The 19,930-nt window shown below is 41.2% G+C and overlaps 1 protein-coding gene across 2 annotated transcripts; it reads left to right on the top strand.

Annotated features, from left to right (window-relative positions):
* The first annotated feature begins 3,195 nt into the window (after nt 1-3,195).
* hs3st2 (heparan sulfate (glucosamine) 3-O-sulfotransferase 2) lies at nt 3,196-19,060 on the top strand. Of its 2 annotated transcripts, XM_086184277.1 has the most exons (3): nt 3,196-3,610; nt 3,713-4,102; nt 17,828-19,060. In XM_086184277.1, the coding sequence occupies exons 1-3, from the start codon at nt 3,600-3,602 to the stop codon at nt 18,444-18,446; spliced, it is 1,020 nt and encodes a 339-aa protein (XP_086040403.1). In that variant the 5' UTR covers nt 3,196-3,599; the 3' UTR covers nt 18,447-19,060. The 2 variants fall into 2 exon arrangements, with proteins under 2 accessions (XP_086040403.1, XP_086040401.1); XM_086184275.1 differs by having other exon boundaries at nt 3,196-4,102.
* The last annotated feature ends 870 nt before the right edge of the window (nt 19,061-19,930 follow it).

Raw genomic sequence — 19,930 nt, 5'->3', positions numbered from 1 at the left:
ACTTTTGAAAGAAATAATAGTTGTTGTCCTTAGATGGCATCCATCTTCAAATTTGCAGCCTACAGTTGCAGCCACATAATTTAGTTATAATGACAGGTTTTCTACATCGAGTGGGTGGAATAATTTAATGCTGTCAAGTCCTGATATCATAGAGATACTGTTATTCTCTATATTCTCAAAATAGCAGGAAACTAAATGAAAAAAAAATGGAGATATCCTTGGCGTTACGGGATGACAACAAGAAGAAAGGGAAGGTGTTTCATTACCACAGGGCGCTCTGCTGCACTGCTGTGCAAAAGCTTGGCCAGGTTGCTTATTCTCAGAGGTTTATATGAACTTAAAAGAGAAAGATTATTTGATTCCCCGGGGACAATATTCTCTGCTGGAAACGTGAGCTTCAGCCAGGGCACAGCTGGCAGTTTAGCAGCGGTATGTGAGGCTAATACAAAGCAGCAAGTGGTCAACACAAGTATGACAGTAACAGGGAGACAGAGAGGGAAAAAAAAAAAAACCTTATTTGAAAATGGATTTTGGGTGGATATCATTAATTTTTCATGAAAAGATTAGGCATTTGCATTAAGTAATGCTTGTGTGTTGCTTTGATGCAGAAACTTCATCCACAAGAAACTTGAGAAGCTTGAAAGTGGGGACGTTGCTCCACAAATGTCAGATTTTCAGAAATCTTGCTTCTTGACACATCACATATTTCAGAAGCTTCACATATCAGATATTAAGAGACCCAGAGAGTTTACATGCTCCGCACTGCGACAGAGCAGAATACACAGCTCGTGTTTGCAGAACATTTAGGATGAATGAGCACTCGGATGGATGATGCTGAAAGATCAATAAGCTAAACAGATAAACAAATGATCACTTCATCTTCTATCACTTAACCTGGTAAGGGTCGTGGGGGGGTGGAGTCTATCCCTGCAGCTTTTGAGCGAGAGGCAGGGTTCACCCTGGACAGGTCACCAGTCCATCACAGGGCCAACACATAGAGACAGACAACCATTCACACTCACAGCCACACCTACAGTCAATTTAGAGTATCAATCAGCCTCGTCCCCTCTTGATGTCTTTGGACTGTGGGAGGAAGCTGGAGTACCAGAGAGAACCCACACAGGAACAGGGAGAACATGGAGACGCCACACAGAAAGATCCCACACTCGAGTCGGGACTCGAACCTGTAACCTTCTTGCTGTGAGGCGACAGTTCTGACCACTGCACCACCGTGCCGCCTCTTCAGCATCCTCACGGGTTCATAAATCCCATTGATCCTAAATTGCAGATCAATAAACAAAGAGAAGGGAGATCCTATTTCCAACAAGACGACATGATGTCTGATTCACATCCATTCCAAAATCTTCTCGTTATTCTTAAATTTATGCATTTATACTTCATCACAATCGCAATCCATCAACAGCTTTTTGAGAACACACAAACCAACTCCAGTGTTGCTGTTGTTTCCAGAAAATATGTGACTGGTGTTTTCTGTATCCTGGAGTCATCAAGCAGTCATGTAGGAGGGAAAAAAGACTCTGTGAGTTCAAGGTACCTAAAAGTGAGTTTTTGAAAGGATAATTACACATTTCAGGTTTGAAAATGTTAGAACTGTCTTTCGCAGATCTGACCATCCATTGTAACAGCTGACTCTGTTCCACAGCGTTTTATATTCGTGTAATACGTAACATCGTGCTTGCTAGGACTGCTCTTCTTACATGTATAAATACAAACTATGTACTCACAAATACTTTCTGCTCTTATAAAAGAATTCATATCAGGTAAATAGAAGCGGTCTGAGCACTCCCTTTGGCACGGACCTGTTTAGATTATGATAAATTCCATCAATAAATCAAAATATATTGAAATCCGATAAATAATTTATGTGATTGGAATCAAAGGCCAAACCTGGACAATGACTAAATGTGTTGCATTGAAATAAGAAGCACTGGAATGACATTTATTGGGGAATTAAACGTTCTATTGAGAATTATTATCAAGACAATGAGGAATGATTTCTCATCTCTGTTTCTTCCCACATTTCTTTACTAATATTTTAGTGTCAATGCCACAAGGTTTTATTTTTTCAGTAGTTTCCATGTCACGTGGTCTTGTTTCTCCAAATCAGTCCCACATATTAGTGCTAGACTGGAATCACAGGACACACCTCATTTCACTGCCCCACAGATTTTATAAGAATATTTAAGTGTGAAATGTATATTTCATCCGCTGAAAGCCACATTCACATTTTCTACTGCAATAAACTCCATTACATGTGAGCTAAAGACAATAAATCAGTACCAGATATTCGTGCCAGTCCAGAAGTGGAAGACACGCCTCGTATCATTCTCCTTTACATTCCCTCTTTGTACTTCATATGAAAATTTGAGCCAAAAAATAGCATTTTCCACATTCCACATGATTCCTCTCAGCCTTAATGTTATGTGATCCAAGGATTTTCTTACCAGAAGTTCAGGACACTCGTTTTTATTGCCTCTTATTGTCCTCTATATTTTATGTTAATATTTTAGAGCAAAATATTTCCATTTACTGCAAACATCTTCTTTTTTTCAGCGCTTCCATGTCATGTGACTTGGGGACTCCAAATCAGCACCGGTCTGATGAAAATAGCCAAACATTCCCAATCATGCTTGTGGTTAAAAGTGTGAAGACGCCAATATTTTCACCTACCATGAAACTACAATCCTAACGATTTCATCCCCCGAAAAAAGGTTCCACAAGTTATTGTTTGTTTTGTTTTTTTTAATCATGACAATAGAAGTCAACATTCTGCTGGCATCCTGGCAACTCTGAGGATCAAATGATCAACAATGCCGAAAGCTTCAAACTGCCCAGGAGAGAAAACACCCATGAATTTACTGCAAAATTGTTCATAGCTGCTGATGAACAACGTGTGTTTGTGGATTCCTCTGACATGAATAAGACGGAGTTAAAATGACACTCAATGATAGGACGGTTCATGCACAAATCATCCTATTTAGTCGGGTAATTTTGAGTAGTTAAATCGTACATTTTGCACCTTGAAACCTCCAAATAATGTTTAGAAAAATATTAATCATGTTCCTTTAAAATCTAAAACGCATGTAGAATCTTGATCATTAGAATTACGTCAGAGGGCTGATTTAAATATTCTATCCCATCTTCACTTCAACTTCTTTATGAGGGAGAGGAAGGTGGGCTGAGCATCGCTATTCCTCGGAGGCGACGGAGGAGCAGCGCTGGAGAGAGTTGGAGGGGACGCGGAGGACTTTCTGCACAAAAGGACGAAGGAGGATGAAGATGGGCGTCAAATTCTCCTGGGATTCCTTTTAAGATTTACTTCAAACTACTAAAGTAAAGTTTAAACGCCGGATGAGACTTTTTTTGTTGTTGTTGTTGTCGTCTCGGAAAAATATGCTGTCTTAAGTTATGCGTTTTAGGATCCTATGAAAAGAAAAAACGCCACTTACGCGCGGTTTCAAGAAGCCTCCCCTCCCTGTCTGACTTCGGAACCTACATCATTGCCTGACTTTAACCGCAGAGCAAGAGAGGAGGGAAATTCGATGGAAAAACATGCAGCACTTTGAACCCATGGAGACATGGCACATAGGTACCTTTCACCTACGAACAGATTCAGCGCCCGAGTTGCCTTCATCCTGACTGTGTCACTGTCTTGCACCTATTTATGCTATAGTATTATTTTCTGTCGCAGCACAATCATGACTAACCAGCGCTACGAGGGGAAACGGTGCCCGCCGAACAAGAACGCAGGAGGGAAGAAACTTCTTGGGAAATTAGACAATTGCGCTTCGCTGGAAGTCAGAGCTCTGGGCGAGTTGGCCGCCCGGCGAGGATCAAGTGATGTCCGCGTACAAAGTAAAGCTTCGACTGAGAGTTACTGGGAGGATTTGAAGTTGAAGAACATGAGTGTCGCGCAAAGATATGGGAATAAGAAGCTACCAAATGCGTTAATAGTCGGCGTAAAGAAAGGAGGAACCAGGGCGGTCCTGGAGTTCATCCGGATACATCCAGATGTGCGCGCACTCGGAACGGAGCCCCACTTTTTCGACAGAAACTATGACAGAGGGTTAGAATGGTACAGGTGAGGAAAAGACTAACATTCAAGCAACCATGTATCTGCTTTGTACATCCTGCACTCTCTCCGCTGCAGGCAGACAGTCGCTCATGTGATGCCAACAGATGTGAGGTCCTTGTGTGAGGGTGTGAGAGTCCTCCTGCCAAGAAAAATGTTCTTTTAACTTGTTTTCTTGCAACGGAGGTAAAGTTATTTTAGATTAAAGTCTAAGACATCGTGCCAATGAAGGCATCAAACTGTCACATGGCTGGATTCATCATGTGGGTCAATGCATGTGGAATCACACTCCTGTGTTGCAGGTAACCAGTAACGTCACATTTTCAACTCTTTTATTTCTGGAGTGCTGCAGTTAGTTGTGAGCAGAACTCGCGGGTGCTGAACAGACAGCTCCACCAGCCTCACACAGCCAAGAGCTCTGATGACACACGCAGCCGCCGGGTTACCACATCAACCTACGTCCTGAAACTAAGTCTTCTGTTTTTTGTTTTATTGGTGGAAATGAATTATCTTATACACACACACACACACACACACACACACACACACACACACACACACACACACCACTTCTCATCTTGCTCTCTGACCTCCTCAGAGTTTGATCTACAGACAAGACACCATTCTGATTAACCTTGAGTGTCTACAAGCTATCATGAAGTCGGGGAGATGATTGTTCAGAAAGCTTGAAAAGTTACATTAGAGACCTGTCCAGCTTTCCGCTCGCGTCTGTTATTTCCACCTGCGCCACAAGTCAATATTTACACCGCAAAAACTGACCAGCACATTTCAGCGACAGGACGCCATCACAGTCGATGTCTGTTTGATTTAGTGTGCAGACAACAGCTGGAGTTGGGCTGTTAAGTTACCAGAATCCATCATTTTCCAAAAGTCTTGCATTCTTGTCTCCTGGCGTTGCTTTGGATTTTGATGAAAACTTTCTTCTCATTTTCAACTGTAATCAAACATCTGGTCAGAGACCAAAATCTCCAGGTGTGCCAGTAACAACATGGAAGGAGTGATGGTGTCAGGCATCGCCATAGGGAGGTTCTCTCCAGTCTAGCCTGACTATCATGACCCAGTTTTTTCTGAAAGCTGCTGTGTGCTGGGATGCACAAGCAAGTTAAGAGAACCCAAGTTTTTTTATCTGCTGCAGAGCCGAGTAACAGAACCTTCACGAGGCAGACGTGGCGGAGCGCGAGTGTTCGCAACAAGTGTCAGAAAGTGTAACAAAATATAGTAATATCAGTTTTACCACACTTCTATAAGTAAAACTAAAGGACCAACTTGAGTTGTGATAAAGCTGCGGTTATGTTACTATGCTATAGATCTACAATAGCTTTTTAACATCAAGTGAACCCTGAGTTGCTGCAGACGCTGGTCAGCGCCTCGCATCCACCAGGGGTGTGAATGTTAGCGTGAACGTGTGAATGAGAAGCAAGACAGGCATTTTGAGTTCCATTAAGATATAAGCACAAAGCACATTTAAATTCCTAATAGCTAATAACAATTACAACCCATTAGTGAAATCTGAGGTTTCTTTGCTACAAGATAATTGTAGAATTACACAGTGCAGATGTAAGAGGCAGCTGAGATTCCAGTTATCATCTTCAGAAGTAATGAAACAGAGACTAGAAAGGACTTAGAAGTTACAAAGACAATGGCTGTTCAATAATGAGCATGTTTACAGAGACGAAATCAAGCATTTCCTGATTTAATGGGATTATTTTTAATGCAAAGTTGTTGATTTAGCTATGTTCATTCTGAACTTGTCTTGAACAACAATTGCTCTAAAAAACACTTTTAGTAGAAATCCTGCCCACTTCCTCTCCGAGGCAGCTAGCTTGATGTGACCACACACACAGGTAGATACCAGGGCCTTTCTCAGCCTGGCCCGTACCGTCCAGGGGGGGTCCTGAGTAACACTGACCAGGCATTGAAGCGGACTTCAACAACACCGCCAGCCCTCGGTGCAACGGTTGAATGAGAATGGAGGAAATATCCCAAAATTGAAGTTCTGTCTTGCTACATTGTCAGTTTTGGTCTTCCACATGAACGTAACTTCAACTTCCTCAATCACAGAATATGCGTGATGGTAAAACTTTGACTCTGACAAAGTGCAGCGTCAATAAAAACAGCCTGTATTGAATAGCGGAGGCTGAGCATCGGCTCTGCATCTACAAGGACCGTTCACTGTATCGGGCAAAGGCCTTGTTACAATGTGAAATTCAGCCCAAAAAGTGTGACGTAACCATGGTGAGGCCTTCCTCCCATTTCCAGGGCAAAGTGGCAAGGCTCTCCCAAAGCTTGTTCACCCTCCTCCTTAATGAGGAGTGCTCTCGGTTGACTTTGTGACACTGGTAGTGAAGAGCGGGTGGGGAGAGGCCAGTTGTGTTCACATGGAGCTCATGCGCCTCTGTTTACAACTTGGCAACTCTTAACTTTTCAAAACATTTGCATTTTTGAAATTGTATATTCGATGCAGCAACAGTGCAGCACATTGTGAGCCGCAGGTAAACAGACCAATATAATTATTACAAATCTAAATCATCCAGCAGGCCAGTTTTTGTGTTCCAATATGTTGCCTGTAGGCATCGCAGTCTGAATTTGACAAACGACTCCCATATGCAATTACTAAACTAGTCATTGATTGAGTTTCTATTATTTTACTAATTCATTTGAACAGTGAATTTCATTGTTGACCACGGGATCAACACATGTGGCAAAACGCCTCGAAGTCTCTCGTAACCAGCTGGAGTGTAAAAGAAAAACAATAAAATAAAAGATCTCACGGCTAAAAAGCTCCAGATGTGAACTTTTCAAAACAACTTTTTGCCCCACTAATTACCAGCAGCTAATATCTTTTGAACAGACAGACATACCACATGTGGCACCAAATTAATGCTCGTCCAGCGCGCTGTCCTGGCTGCTTATTCTCCAGTCTGTCCTGTTACATTAAGCATGCGACGGATCATTTAGGCACAGAAGTTGCGCCGCGTTCATTACTGTGACCTCTCAACAGGACGGACATATGGCCTTATATTTAGCTTGGCCGAGGGTTTTCACAGAACCGCAGACGTGATAAAGCAAACATTTCAGTGTCATCAGTTTCCTCACTTTCCTCTCCCCACTTTTCCATTCTGCACGGTACCATAAAGATCAAACGCACACACAAAAAAACACGTCGCCATACACCATCAAGACTTAAAAGGGCATCTCAGCTCTATTGATTTCACAGGAGTCAGAAGCGCTTCCAGTAGATTCCCTGAGAAGTGTTGAAATTGTATGAGAAGCTGCAGCTACAAATATTCTCCAGGTCCACATTAATTGGCTCGGGGAGGCAGGGAGCTCTGAAAGAGAATCATCAGAAAGGTTGATGAGGACAGAAAGTTAGATGCTTCTTATTTAACACAGAAAACTGCACATTAGACAGCGAGGGATGATGAGATGTAACTCTGCATTATTAATGAGAGCCATCTTCATTACACTGCAGCTCAGAGACATCTAGGGCTCAACTACATGTAATTAACTACTAATTACAAAACAACCCTTTTCGGAGACATTTCTCAGAGAGAGCATTGTGTAAAACAGGGAGCCGCTACTTTTGTTCTTTTAACAGAAAGTGAAATGGTATAGGCAAACGTTACTCGTGACCAAGTCACATTCTAAAGCCGTTATATTTGCAAACAAAGTACTCCCAGTTCAGCTTTGCAGCTATGATGGTGTGATAAATGAGTTGGTTACAAAGGCCGCTTGGTAAATGGACTATATATTATATATATATATATATATATATATATATATATATATATATATATATATATATATATATATATATATATATATATATATACACACACACATATTGCATTTAATGGTACCTTAATGGATGTATAGTTTGAGGATTCACTGATGCAGTATTTTGTTTATATTCCTTTATTATCTCTAAGCGATTAAAACATAAAGTAATCAGAGTGCAGTGAACACTAAAGTGCTGGTCTTGGCTGAGGCAGCCTGGTAGAAACATCACCGGAGCTCAGGCTGCAGAGTTTTATTACACCTCAAAGTACCTTCTCAATATTTAACCAAAACTACTAACGAGTGAAATTATTTGATTCTCTCAATTATTTAAACAGAATTTCTAATCTGGGACAAAAGAATCGTACAATAATCTCCAGGGTTTAAGTCATGCAATTTCTATTTAAACACAGGAGCGTAAGTTTCTCCTGAATCTCACGGATCTCCCTGTCTGAAAGTATTCCGGCAACAGTTGTCATTCTTTGAGTAATAAACCAGAATTTGAGAGATTTGTTTTGTATCTTTGTTGTCTCACATGATTTCACGACATCATTTAGTAGAAACAAGACTTATTCGGCTGTTTCTCTGATGTTTGTTCTTTTTAACCAAACACTTAACAGACATTTCTGTCGTCCGCTGAATCATTGACACGGCCTCTTATAACAGTCGGCACACTCAGTCACAACGTTGGGCTACGATTGTTACATAAATTATAATAGCGATTGGCTAGAGTTGGTTTATTTTTTTGAAAAATACAAATATAGCAGGACATTTTCGTTAATTTCATTGTTTTATATACTTAGAGATGCAAAACTGGGCTGTACGAGAACAGAACAGGTCAAAACAATTTGGGGTTCAATTTACATGTTAAATGTGATTTTTTTTTCTCACTCACACACACACACACACACACACACGTAACTCACCAGCTCTGATCTCTTTGTGTAAGTGTAGAGAAAAGAACAAGTCGCACGATGGCGACCACAAATGCCGGCTAAAGCAGAAGCTACTGTGCTCATTTCAGCTCAGTGTGAGTGGGTCTTTGTTTTCATGCCATTTGCTGTGGTTGACTTTCTTCTCCTTATTGCACATCAACTGAACCGGGGGCTTGTTGACCTCTTCAACGTGTACATGTTGAAGTGTTTATATGGCACGTTTCTTCAAAGCGCTTTGCAATGTTCACACACACACACACAATGATGGTGGAGGCTACCATGCAAGACATATTTCAGTATCTTGCTCAAAGATGCTCCACAGTCTCTCGGGGCAGGGGGCATCAAACCAGCAACCCTTTGATGCGTTCAGTTTGGCCTATCAGTGTTGCCACGAGTGTGTCTAGTAACCAGTGTGTTCACACTCATTTTTGTTCACGGAATACGCAAATGATGCTGGTCATCCGTGTTAACTGGATCGAGTGCTGGCTGTAACAGGTAACTCAACTCTGTCAGCTGGCCATCTTTAACTCTTATTTAGAGATTGTCAGCTTGTTAACTCCCCCCCCCCCCCCCTCCCCCAGTGAACTCAGTGTGTCCCCATAGACCAGGATCAAATAGTGTCTGAACCTCCCCTCCTGTGTCTTTGTCTCCTTTTGTACTTTTCCACCATCCACGTAAAGAGTGAAGCTACTGAAGGTGTGTGTGTGTGTGTGTGTGTGTGTGTGTGTGTGTGTGTGGACCATTCGCTCTCCATTTATAAATATCCTTGACCGTCACATTGCTAGAGGCTACACTGTAAACCCAGAGGAGCTCCAGCACATCCAACGTTGCTGGAAATTCAAGACATCTCTATTCATGTTAGTTAACGTGCTGCCTTGTGACTGAACAAATAGGTGAGAAATTGTTTCAGACGTGCAAGAGCAGGATTGCCAATTACTGACTGTCACTCACAACTTCATCAGTGCAATTTCATATGGAATCAAATGCACACACACACACACACACACACACGTCTCAATAATTCTACTCCTACATTCTAACAAGCTTCACCAAACAGCAGCCTGAAGCAGAATATTTGGGATTTCAGAGGCTTTCTTGAGCGAGTGTCCTCATTTTGATGACCGCTGATACTTTGTCGTGCCACATGTAAATTTGACAGCTCGTAGATCAGTTCAATTCAACGTCTTATTGCTGAAGGAGAGCAAGTGTCAGTCATTTCCCTCTGCAGACTGAACCATGAATAATTGTTATTTCAGGGAATGCAAAGGACTCGAGTTGAAATGACAGCGATAAAATTGGTTTTGTTTCAAGGTCAAATACATTATGCAGGTTTTTTTTTCCCCTTACGTCAAGACACTTGGATCAGTCTGCGTGGTTTTTTTTAGACCAGTGTGTTTTCAATTAAGTTAGACAAATAGATGCATGATTCTCTGACAACGGAATTGTTATTCACCTCTGATCCTCAGCGAGCTGAACTGGCTGCAGGATTGCTGCGCTCACCCCGACTCTCTTTTTGTTAACTCTTAATAGACTTTAGAGTCTCCGTTTCTGGTGATTAATGATCAGATGTCTCCTCTGCTGTAATCTTAGATTGATACTTTAATAATGGAGCAGCCTCTGTAGCCCGGACTGGATCTGTGCTGTCATATCAGGAAAGAGATGCCATTTTTAGGAAGTGCAGTGGCAGAGACATTATGAGAATTGCAGGCTGAGAACATTTTCTCTGCACAGTCAACCTCAGTAATACGAACTACATTCTGTGTGAGATTTTGACTTTTCAGGACATTTCACAACAAATGGTTTGATTGAAACATTATTTCTCCATGTTAGCATCTATGTATCAACAGAAATCAGAGCGGGGGGGGGGTGTTCAGAGGGAGAGGCTGGTGCCAGCAACTATGACAGGCTCTCTGGACGATACACATGACGGTAAAACGGAAAACAATGTGTGTGAATTAATTTGCTTTTTATGTCAGTCTATTTATTATGACTTTGTTGTTCCCGTCTGTTAATGTTGATAGCGTCAGTGTTTCATGTCTTTGTGTTGCTGTAATTCAGTAGAAAGATTGAAGAACCAAATAAATACTGAGCTGCATTTTAATTAATTTGTGATTGTACATTGGAGATTATGTGACTTGCAGTTTCGAACTATTCCCACCTCCCCTCTTTTTTTTTTTATTTCCACCCTACAAGTGAAACTTGTGTAAAATATTGCAGCAGATTGTGATTACCATTGCTCCACATGCAGGCCTCTGTGAAAACACAAAGGCAATAAGAACCCCAGAGACGCTTTCTTACAATTTATTGTTTAACTGTTTTGCTGTTAAATTACTCTAGAGACCCAACAAACACAGCATGTAATGGATACTTTGATTCAGGCCTCCCTGTAGTCAGCCCGCGAGACTGCATATTGTTTAATGGGCAGGATTCATTATTAGTCCTTGTAATGAAAAATATTTGTTGTCCAGCAGGAGGTGAGGGCTATTCTCTCAGTCTGTCTGCAGGAACACTTCACACAGGGGCAGATGTACGTTAAAGTGGGGGCACTGAAGCCGCAGCTCATCACGTAATCCATGCATGCGGCTCACATAACTTTGTAGAATCGCTCAAAGGTGCAGTTGAATAGATCTGGAACTGCAGATGATCACTCCAAATGAGTTACAAAACATAAGACACCAATGAATTTCTGAAAAGTAGCAAATTCAGCTGAAGAATTGATACCTGACCTGACCTCAACAGAGTCTGGACAAAAATTTCGAGACTTACAGTTTTGCATTGGACAGAAAAATGTGTGCTGGTCAAATATTGGCTAACACAGTGATTCTCAATTTTTCTTAGCCGCCACCCCCCAGAATAATCCAGTAGATGTTTGCAAATCCCGACCTTTGCTTCCTCTCTGCTCTGTTTTGGTAGAATGAAATGCATCCTCCTCCTAGCTGGGCATGTCAACGCATTACAATAAATCATGATGTCATACAGTCTTAGACCTCAATTTAAGAAGTGTATTCGTAGTTTACAGTTTAGTTTTTGATCGCTTTGAAAAAGTTTGGCAACCCTGCGGGGGTCCCGACAGCCAGGTTGTGAACCATTGTGCTCATCTACACAGAGGGAAGCAAGCGAAGTGGAAAAAAGATGTCAAAACATTAAAAAAGCAAACAAAAGAAAAGGTTAACTTAGTACTAATATGCAAAACAGGTGCTGCTGTTCCTGCATCAAATGCATAATTCGGCAGAGAGGACGTTCACCACAAAACAGATGTGTACTTCCCTCAGTTTTCCTATACATTGGAATACATAATCAGGTCCTCTCACCTGAATGCATATACATGAGCGCGCAACTTGGCACTCTGAAACTTCATTCTTCCTCGCACAGGAGCACAGTCATGTAGTCCATTAGCATGTACCATGTTATATATTTAGTCACACATTGTGACAAAATATATGCTTAACAATGTGCAATACAGATTTTATTCTTTGTGCAAAGAAAATAACTAGCAAAAGAGTGACGTGAGCACGCTTCTCTTGATTCTGAAGTTTTCCAGCATGTGTTTGACTTTGAACCTGACACACTGGAATGATGAGCAGCAGATCTGCCGCAGAAGCTAGATTTGGAACTGTGATGCAGTGAGTTGTACCAGAAGTACTAACTTGTTTGTGAATGTGGACTCAAACCTCACACTGTGTTGGCAAAATGAAAGGAATGATTGTGGGTGTGGCCTTAGAAAACTTGTGAAATTCTGAGGAGTTGGGGTTTATATGTCAAATCCCTACATTCCGTCTGTTTGTTGTTTTGTAAGGGTAATTGTGTTTGGTGTGTGTGTGTGTTGCATGACAAAGCTTTATTGGTGCTGCAAACATTTACTGAGAGCTTGTCTTGAACTGACAGTGAAATGACACTAATTCATTCAGAGTTCATTGATTGGAAGCAGACCTTTACTCGTTCCGATGCTCCGCATCCCCGATGATTCAGCGTTGCTCGTCAGAGCTTTACGTTGCTCAACATGACACCAGAGCTGCACAGTCAACTCTGACTGCCTTCTTCTCTGCTTGTACTTCCAGCAACATATTTAACATATTTTAGGCTCATTTCCAAGTATTGAATTAGAACAGGCTGAATGACTTGATGGTCCATTGTCAATAGCTAAGGCTGCGGTCACCTACCACCACAATGACCCAGGTTCAGTCCGTCAGGGGGCAACAACGCTACTTATACAAAACATATAATGACAGCAGCTACAAACAGCTGGAGAGGACCTGTCTAATATTAGTTTGCTTCGTGTGTCAGGGAGCAATTTTACTCTGTGGAAATCTTGCTTTGCAACATATTAATTGACAATCTCAGAAGATATGTTCTAGTCTGCGTGCTGGTGTAAATTAGCAGCGTATCGCTGGTGTAGTGTTGAGTTTTACTCCGCCCACCTTCAGTCCAATTGTTGCTCTGTCCTCTGTTGCTGTGGAAAGCACATCTTGTTCTCCCAGTGGAAATACACGCAGCAGTAGAATGGTGTATCTGGATTTAATGGGAGTCCTTGCTTCTTTGAATTAAAGACATCCATGTTTGCGGCTTATTCCTCCATGATGATATAGTAGCGTCCAGAGGGAACTAAGCGTGAACCCAGACCCTCGGCTTCCGCCGCACCAACAGAGATAAATCGTTGAGTGAGATCGCCAACGGGCTCTTTGGGGGTCACTACAATATGCAGAACAGCTTTCTATGCGCTGCAGCTCATTACTGCATGGCAGTGACTACCATGCTTTACCACTGTTGACCCTAATTATCTGTAGATAAGAATTGCAGGAGGATGCTTGTCTTATCTGTTTTTCAGTTTCTCCATTTGTTAAGTCATTTCATATCATTTCACCCTGGAATTGTTAGAAATACGGGCATTTTAAAATGAGCCATGTGCTTCATTAAATAATGAAGATAGGATACTTGTTTGGTGAAGCGACTTCTAAATAAGTCTGTTTGCTTTGAGTGTTTGCTCCATCTGTTTTCAAATGGACAATATTATTCAGTGCATTAAATTTAAATAGTGCTACACACAATATAATACACAGAAAAGTCTATAAAAAAGGAGCGAAATTGAAAAACTCAATAATAAAAGGCAACACCATTAGTATTAGCGTCTGTCTAACAATAATCTTTCGTGTCTAATCAGACAAAAGCCTGTCGTCACTGTTATCTTTGCTCGGTTAAGACGCAGCAGCTACGTCTCTGTGGGTTTTTCTAGAAAGAAACAATCACTCGAGGCTATATTAAGTCCTTTTACGGTACATATATTTATATAACGGAATATTTAACCTTTTATCGTAAATTAAATGTCTCAAAGGCGTGTTCAAATAGACGAGAGGAAATGACTAACCACACTATTTGACAACTCGTGCAATTACTGAACACTGAAGCAGGGAGAACATGTTTGTTGTGTTCTGGTATTTGAGCAGGAACAGCTATAGGTTCCTTTACAGTATTGATCGACTCGTCCTCACTTTAGTTCATTTTCCCCGAGCGATTAAAATGTCACAGCCAAGCCTGAGATGCATCCTGAGATCCATCCTTCAATCCACCAAGTATTACTATTGGAAATTACCCCAATGAATTTAGTGTAAGATGGTGGTAATCAATCAGGGGACGTCACTCAAATGTCATTTAATCAAGGTGTAGGTGTAGGTGTGGGTGTGGGTGGGTGGGTGGGTGCATGTCTGCCTGCAGGTGTGTGGTGTGGTGTGGTGTGGTGTGGTGTGGAGCCCCCCCCCCCCCAAAAAAGCAAACTAGTCACTTAAAAATGTCTTCCAGTTTCTCAGACAAGCTGCTGAAGCAATAGATTTTCTGATCGTACATTCTCTATATCTAGTAACAAGCAAGGGTATTATTTTTTATTAAAGGGGAGCTGAATTTTTTTAACCCCTATGGTTCTAAACCTCAGTCTAATTGTTTACCTGTTCAAAAACAGACGCCCAAAAATAAGATTTGCATTTTAATAACAAAACTCAATCTAGTTTTCCCTCGCTGTAAACATGATGCATTATTATTCATACTGTAAGCTTGCAAGCAATTTTAACCATTGATATGACATCGTTTCTGTGCTACAACCTGAAGTTATTCATTTTAAGGAATGTGACAGCTCTAGATTATGTACACTAGATTTCATACATTCTACATTTTTACTGCTTCAGGCGCTACAGGCAGAAGATACTGCGATGCGGTCAGTATTACAACACGCCCACTTTAAAGCTTTCCAATCTACTGTAATTCTTCTGTTACTTCCCACCTTTCTGACCTGTGTTACCTGGAAATTTGACACGACAGAGCAGTTCGACACTCCCAGTGTGCAGTTTCAGCTGAAGTTTTAACGTAACAGGACATCTCCCGTACCCTCAATTGGAGCTCTTAATTTCAGATTCCATACACAGTGCTGATAGTTCCTTTAGGGCCTTGATAGGAAAAAAAAAAAGTCCCTCTAAAAGCATATTTTCTGATCATGCATGGTTCATGCACCTGCTTCAGATATAATATGTTCTCCTTCTGGCTGGATTCCTGCTATCTCTAAAACGAAGAAACAGATAAATGAGGCCACCATTAAAGGTTAATGTGAAGCCATTAAAATATAGCTGTAGCAAAGCTGTCTCAAATGCTAATTTTGTGATAACAAGACAAATGAGCCCCCAACAACAAAATGCTTGATCAAAAAGTGTTTGTAGATATTAGAGGCACCTCGCAGAGTTGCTCATTACCATCACTCCAAGACTTGGAACTTTTAGCTCTTACTGACATGAAAGCACCCCTAGTTAATAGCCCTTATTTCAATGAAAATAAAGACAGACATCCTTTGATCATGGGATTGCACCTTGTTTTCCGTGGCTGCAGTTCCACCGGGTGAAATAATCCTTCGCACGGGCGAGCTGAAAACGACAGGTGATGTATCAGACATCAAGAGCTCAGCAGACAAGGCTGCTGTAGGTATCAATTTAATGAGCAACAGAGAGAGATTAGCTTTATGATTACATCACACTCAGCAGAAAGATGTGTTTTGTATCTGTTTCCATAAATCCCTCAATGAGGAAAGTGGTATTGAACAGGAAACGGATCCAGTAGATAACAGCAGCGACTCGTTCTGTGATTTGAATCTTTCATGTGATGTAAACATGATTCCATGATGAGTGTTGAGCTGTAGCGCAACATCTGATCAGGGTAACTGGGACAGGAAGCGGGTAAAGCACAGAGTAGAGTAAGTCTAAGAGATGTTTTGTCTTCATATCACAGGATAACACACGCTAATCCAAGTTATGAAAATTTAAAAAGAAAATCAGAAACAAAAATGTCCCAATATCAGGCTTCTGGTCCCAATTTCACACATTTAATTACCTCTCGTAAGTGTGAAGAGTGAATGGAAAGCAGTCCTATCTGGATAACAAGGTCGAATCACACGGCATTCAAGTTTCAGTTGGTATGTCATATTGCTATTTAATGAGTCAAGAACCATTTACACCCCTGAGATTTCGACAAAAATTGTGCTTGTACTTCCTCTCCAACAACTGCCAGTGTTTTTTTTAGTTCCAGGGCTGCAAGATCGGCCTCAGTTTGCCAAATCATCACAAAGCTCACACGTCTCTGTGGCTCACAAGGGTACAAACACTGGAGCGATCTGCTCATCCTCCATTGTCTGACTCAACAGGACATCCGTGACAGTGAGAGAATCCTCCCTCTCATTGGTTGTCACGATGCACCTTCAGTCAAATTTTCAACTTGTCCAAATAATCCAGGGGTCAAAAATGCAGCGGTGGTACCCCTACTCACATCAGTCAGACCAGCCAACGGAAACAGATGCCAATGTGTGTCTGTTCACATCTTTGCATTTTAATTTAATCTCGCAAACAATTTACTCTGCACTCAGTTTGAACAGGGCTGTAGAGCTGGAAACCTTACAGGCCTGGAAAGATTTCTCACAGATCTTGGCATGTTTATGTGAATTGATTCTGACAAGGCTGCAGGAGTTGAGAGCACTTCATGTACACCGATGTTGTCGTCAACCCTCACGATGCAGCTGAGAACATGACGATATCTGTGACCTTTCATTCCATATGTCAGCCCCGTTTTCATGACGAAAAAAGAAGCCTCTCATTTCATCAATCTATGTCTTTGAAGAGGGTGAAAAAGTACAGAATTGACAGTCACACGAACCAAAAATTGTTTTAGCTTCTGCAACTTCTGGAAAATAGCTGCAAGGTTTTCTAGTTTGTAGCAAAGTTGTTTGCTTGAAAAGGTGCTGTTCTCATGAAAGATTAATAGTGGCTTTGTGGCCCTGAGGCACCCAGGCCAACAGCTAGGGATTCATAAATAAAGCTAAATGGATCGATAACTCCGAGACTTTAAAGGTAACCTATGGCTACCTCCACCTTGAGACAGAAAGCTTTGAGAAAGGTTAGGTTTTAATCGAAGCCTTCCGTTTACTTCGAGAGGAAACAGGGAACAACGTATTGACGACCTCTGAATTGTGAGACAATGAGCACCTCACATCCAACACCAGATGCTTATTTATCAATTTTCATTGGGCCTAAGTGCCAAAGCAGAATGACGTATTACACTGGGAAGGAAAGCTCACATGACAGATGTGACAGGAACATTTCCCCTGTAGTTTGCAGAGCCATTATCTTGACAACATGATGATAAGATGCATGTTTGGATGCTGCTATCTGTCCTCTCACTAGTTAATATCTAAATAATATTGCACAGTCACACTAAATTTATCTGTGTGTTTTTCTTTACTTGTATTATATTGTGTACTAAGGTCCTGGTGCACTAGGATGGTGGTTAATGTGATAGTATTTTAAACACAGCTTTTGTCGTAAAGCTCGATAACAACGATTCAGCATTTTGAGGGTTTGTGACACGAATGTTATTATTGTTTCCATTATTTGAAACATCCCTGTAAAACAGAAAAGCATGAAAAAAAAATGCCTTGCTGACTCATCCATGTGTTTTTTTCTTTGTTTTTCCTCCCAAGGGGACTGATGCCGCGAACACTCGACAGTCAGATTACATTAGAGAAGACTCCAAGCTACTTTGTCACTAGAGAAGCACCGAGGCGCATTTCCAGCATGTCCCATGAGACCAAACTGATTGTTGTAGTGCGTAACCCAGTCACAAGAGCCATCTCTGACTACACACAGACTCTCTCCAAGAAGCCTGACATTCCTACCTTTGAAGAGCTGGCCTTTAAGAACAGAAGTATGGGCCTCGTCGACACCTCCTGGAACGCCATTCGGATTGGGATGTATATTGTGCACCTGGAGAACTGGCTACAGTACTTCCGCCTCTCTCAGATGCACTTTGTGAGTGGGGAGCGGCTGATTACAGATCCAGCAGGGGAAATGGGGCGCGTTCAGGACTTTTTAGGACTGAAACGAATAATCACAGACAAGCACTTCTACTTTAATAGAACCAAAGGATTTCCATGTCTGAAGAAGCCGGAGAGCAGCAGCCAGCCGCGCTGTCTCGGCAAATCCAAGGGCAGGACGCACGTACAAATTGACCAGGAGGTCATTGAGCAGCTGCAAGAGTTTTATAGGCCATTTAACATTAAATTCTTTGAAACAGTAGGACAAGACTTCAAGTGGGATTGAACAAACAAGCCCTTATAAATGTCTTCAGTGAAACGTTTAATGGCTAGGTTGTTGAGCTACTGACTCCAATTTCATTTGGCAGACGCTTTTGTCTAAAACGACGTACAACACAAGCAAGAACTACACTAAGATATGAATGAATAAAATACTGGAGTTTAACACCGTGCTGCTAGGTTTTGAGTTTGGATGTTCATGAGTGCCATTTCTTTCAAATATAAACATATATACCCCCAAAAAAAGTCCAGTTTCTTGACTATATATGAAAGAATCAACCAGTATTGATTCATGGTCTCACTCCCTGTCATTTAAGCACACCAGACCTATATAAATGATGCTGCTTGAATATTTATTGCCTAGATTGCTCATTTATTCATCATTTCTAGTGTGTGATGGCGACACAAATTCACAGCAAAATGTCAAATGACTTATAAAAAAAAATAATAAATCAGACTGTCATTTATTCTGCACATAAATTGATCTCCTTACTGTTGACAAAAGCTAATAGGCACAAGTGACAAATTTACTGGGGAAAAAAATGACTCTCTAGCCATATTAAAGACTGATGCTAATAAAAAGGTTTCACTCCTCAGTTCTTGCTGTGTTGGTGTTTTTGTTTTGAGACATGTTTATTTTTGTTGTTGTTTACCTGCCAACCAATAAGATAACACAAGCAGGCATGTCTCTTTTTTGCATAATTATGTATTTATGACGCATTCTTGTATTGATTCATATCTGGTCCCTTGTGCAAGTTGATGTCACACACACATTTTGATCCAGTGACCTGCACCTTTGAGAATCCACTGGCCGCGTTAGACGGAACATGCAGGTTGAATCGAGCTGTAAGATCCCTGTTTTAATCAATGTGATTGTGTTCTTCCTCTGTACGGGTCAGATCTGCACGGCTAACCTGAACGGCATGCTCAGAAAGCCAAGCAATCTTATTACAAAGGCATAATAACACAATTAGAATAATAAAGCGCTAGTATTATTGGATAAAATCTGTTCTGGGAAAAATTACAGCAAATTAATGTATAAATTATAAATATAGAGCAGGATTGAGAGCTCATAACACGTACAATTACCTATCGAAATACATGAAGTCCCCAGGCTGCAGCCTCTCCTGGGTGAACGCAGCTTTAGATTTTGGATAAATTTGCCTGCAGACAATATGACCTTCTGACACTGCTAAAACTACCCACGACTGTTAGCAGACCGATGATAAATCAACAAGGCTAATTGATCTGAGCCTTGTGCATTTGTCTGCTGGTAAATCCTGAAAACAGAAAAACAGCGCTCACTGTACGTGACAAAGCACCTTTTTAAAAAACAACAACAACAACAAAACAAGTTCATTGTGTGCAGAGTGTGTGTGCATGAAAGAAGGAACATATTCTGTTCCCTCCTTCATGCAGTGGGCAATTTGAGTTTATTGGCCACGTTTACATGGACAGCAATAATTCGGCTATAAATTTTATTGTAAATAA

This window comes from Aulostomus chinensis, chromosome 18 (genome assembly GCF_037954235.1).
Source record: "Aulostomus chinensis isolate RoL2024-O1b breed Wild chromosome 18, RoL_Achi_v1.0, whole genome shotgun sequence".
In the NCBI taxonomy this organism is placed as follows: domain Eukaryota; kingdom Metazoa; phylum Chordata; class Actinopteri; order Syngnathiformes; family Aulostomidae; genus Aulostomus; species Aulostomus chinensis.
Note: the sequence above shows the minus strand (reverse complement) of the source record. Positions and strands in the feature narration are given on the sequence as shown.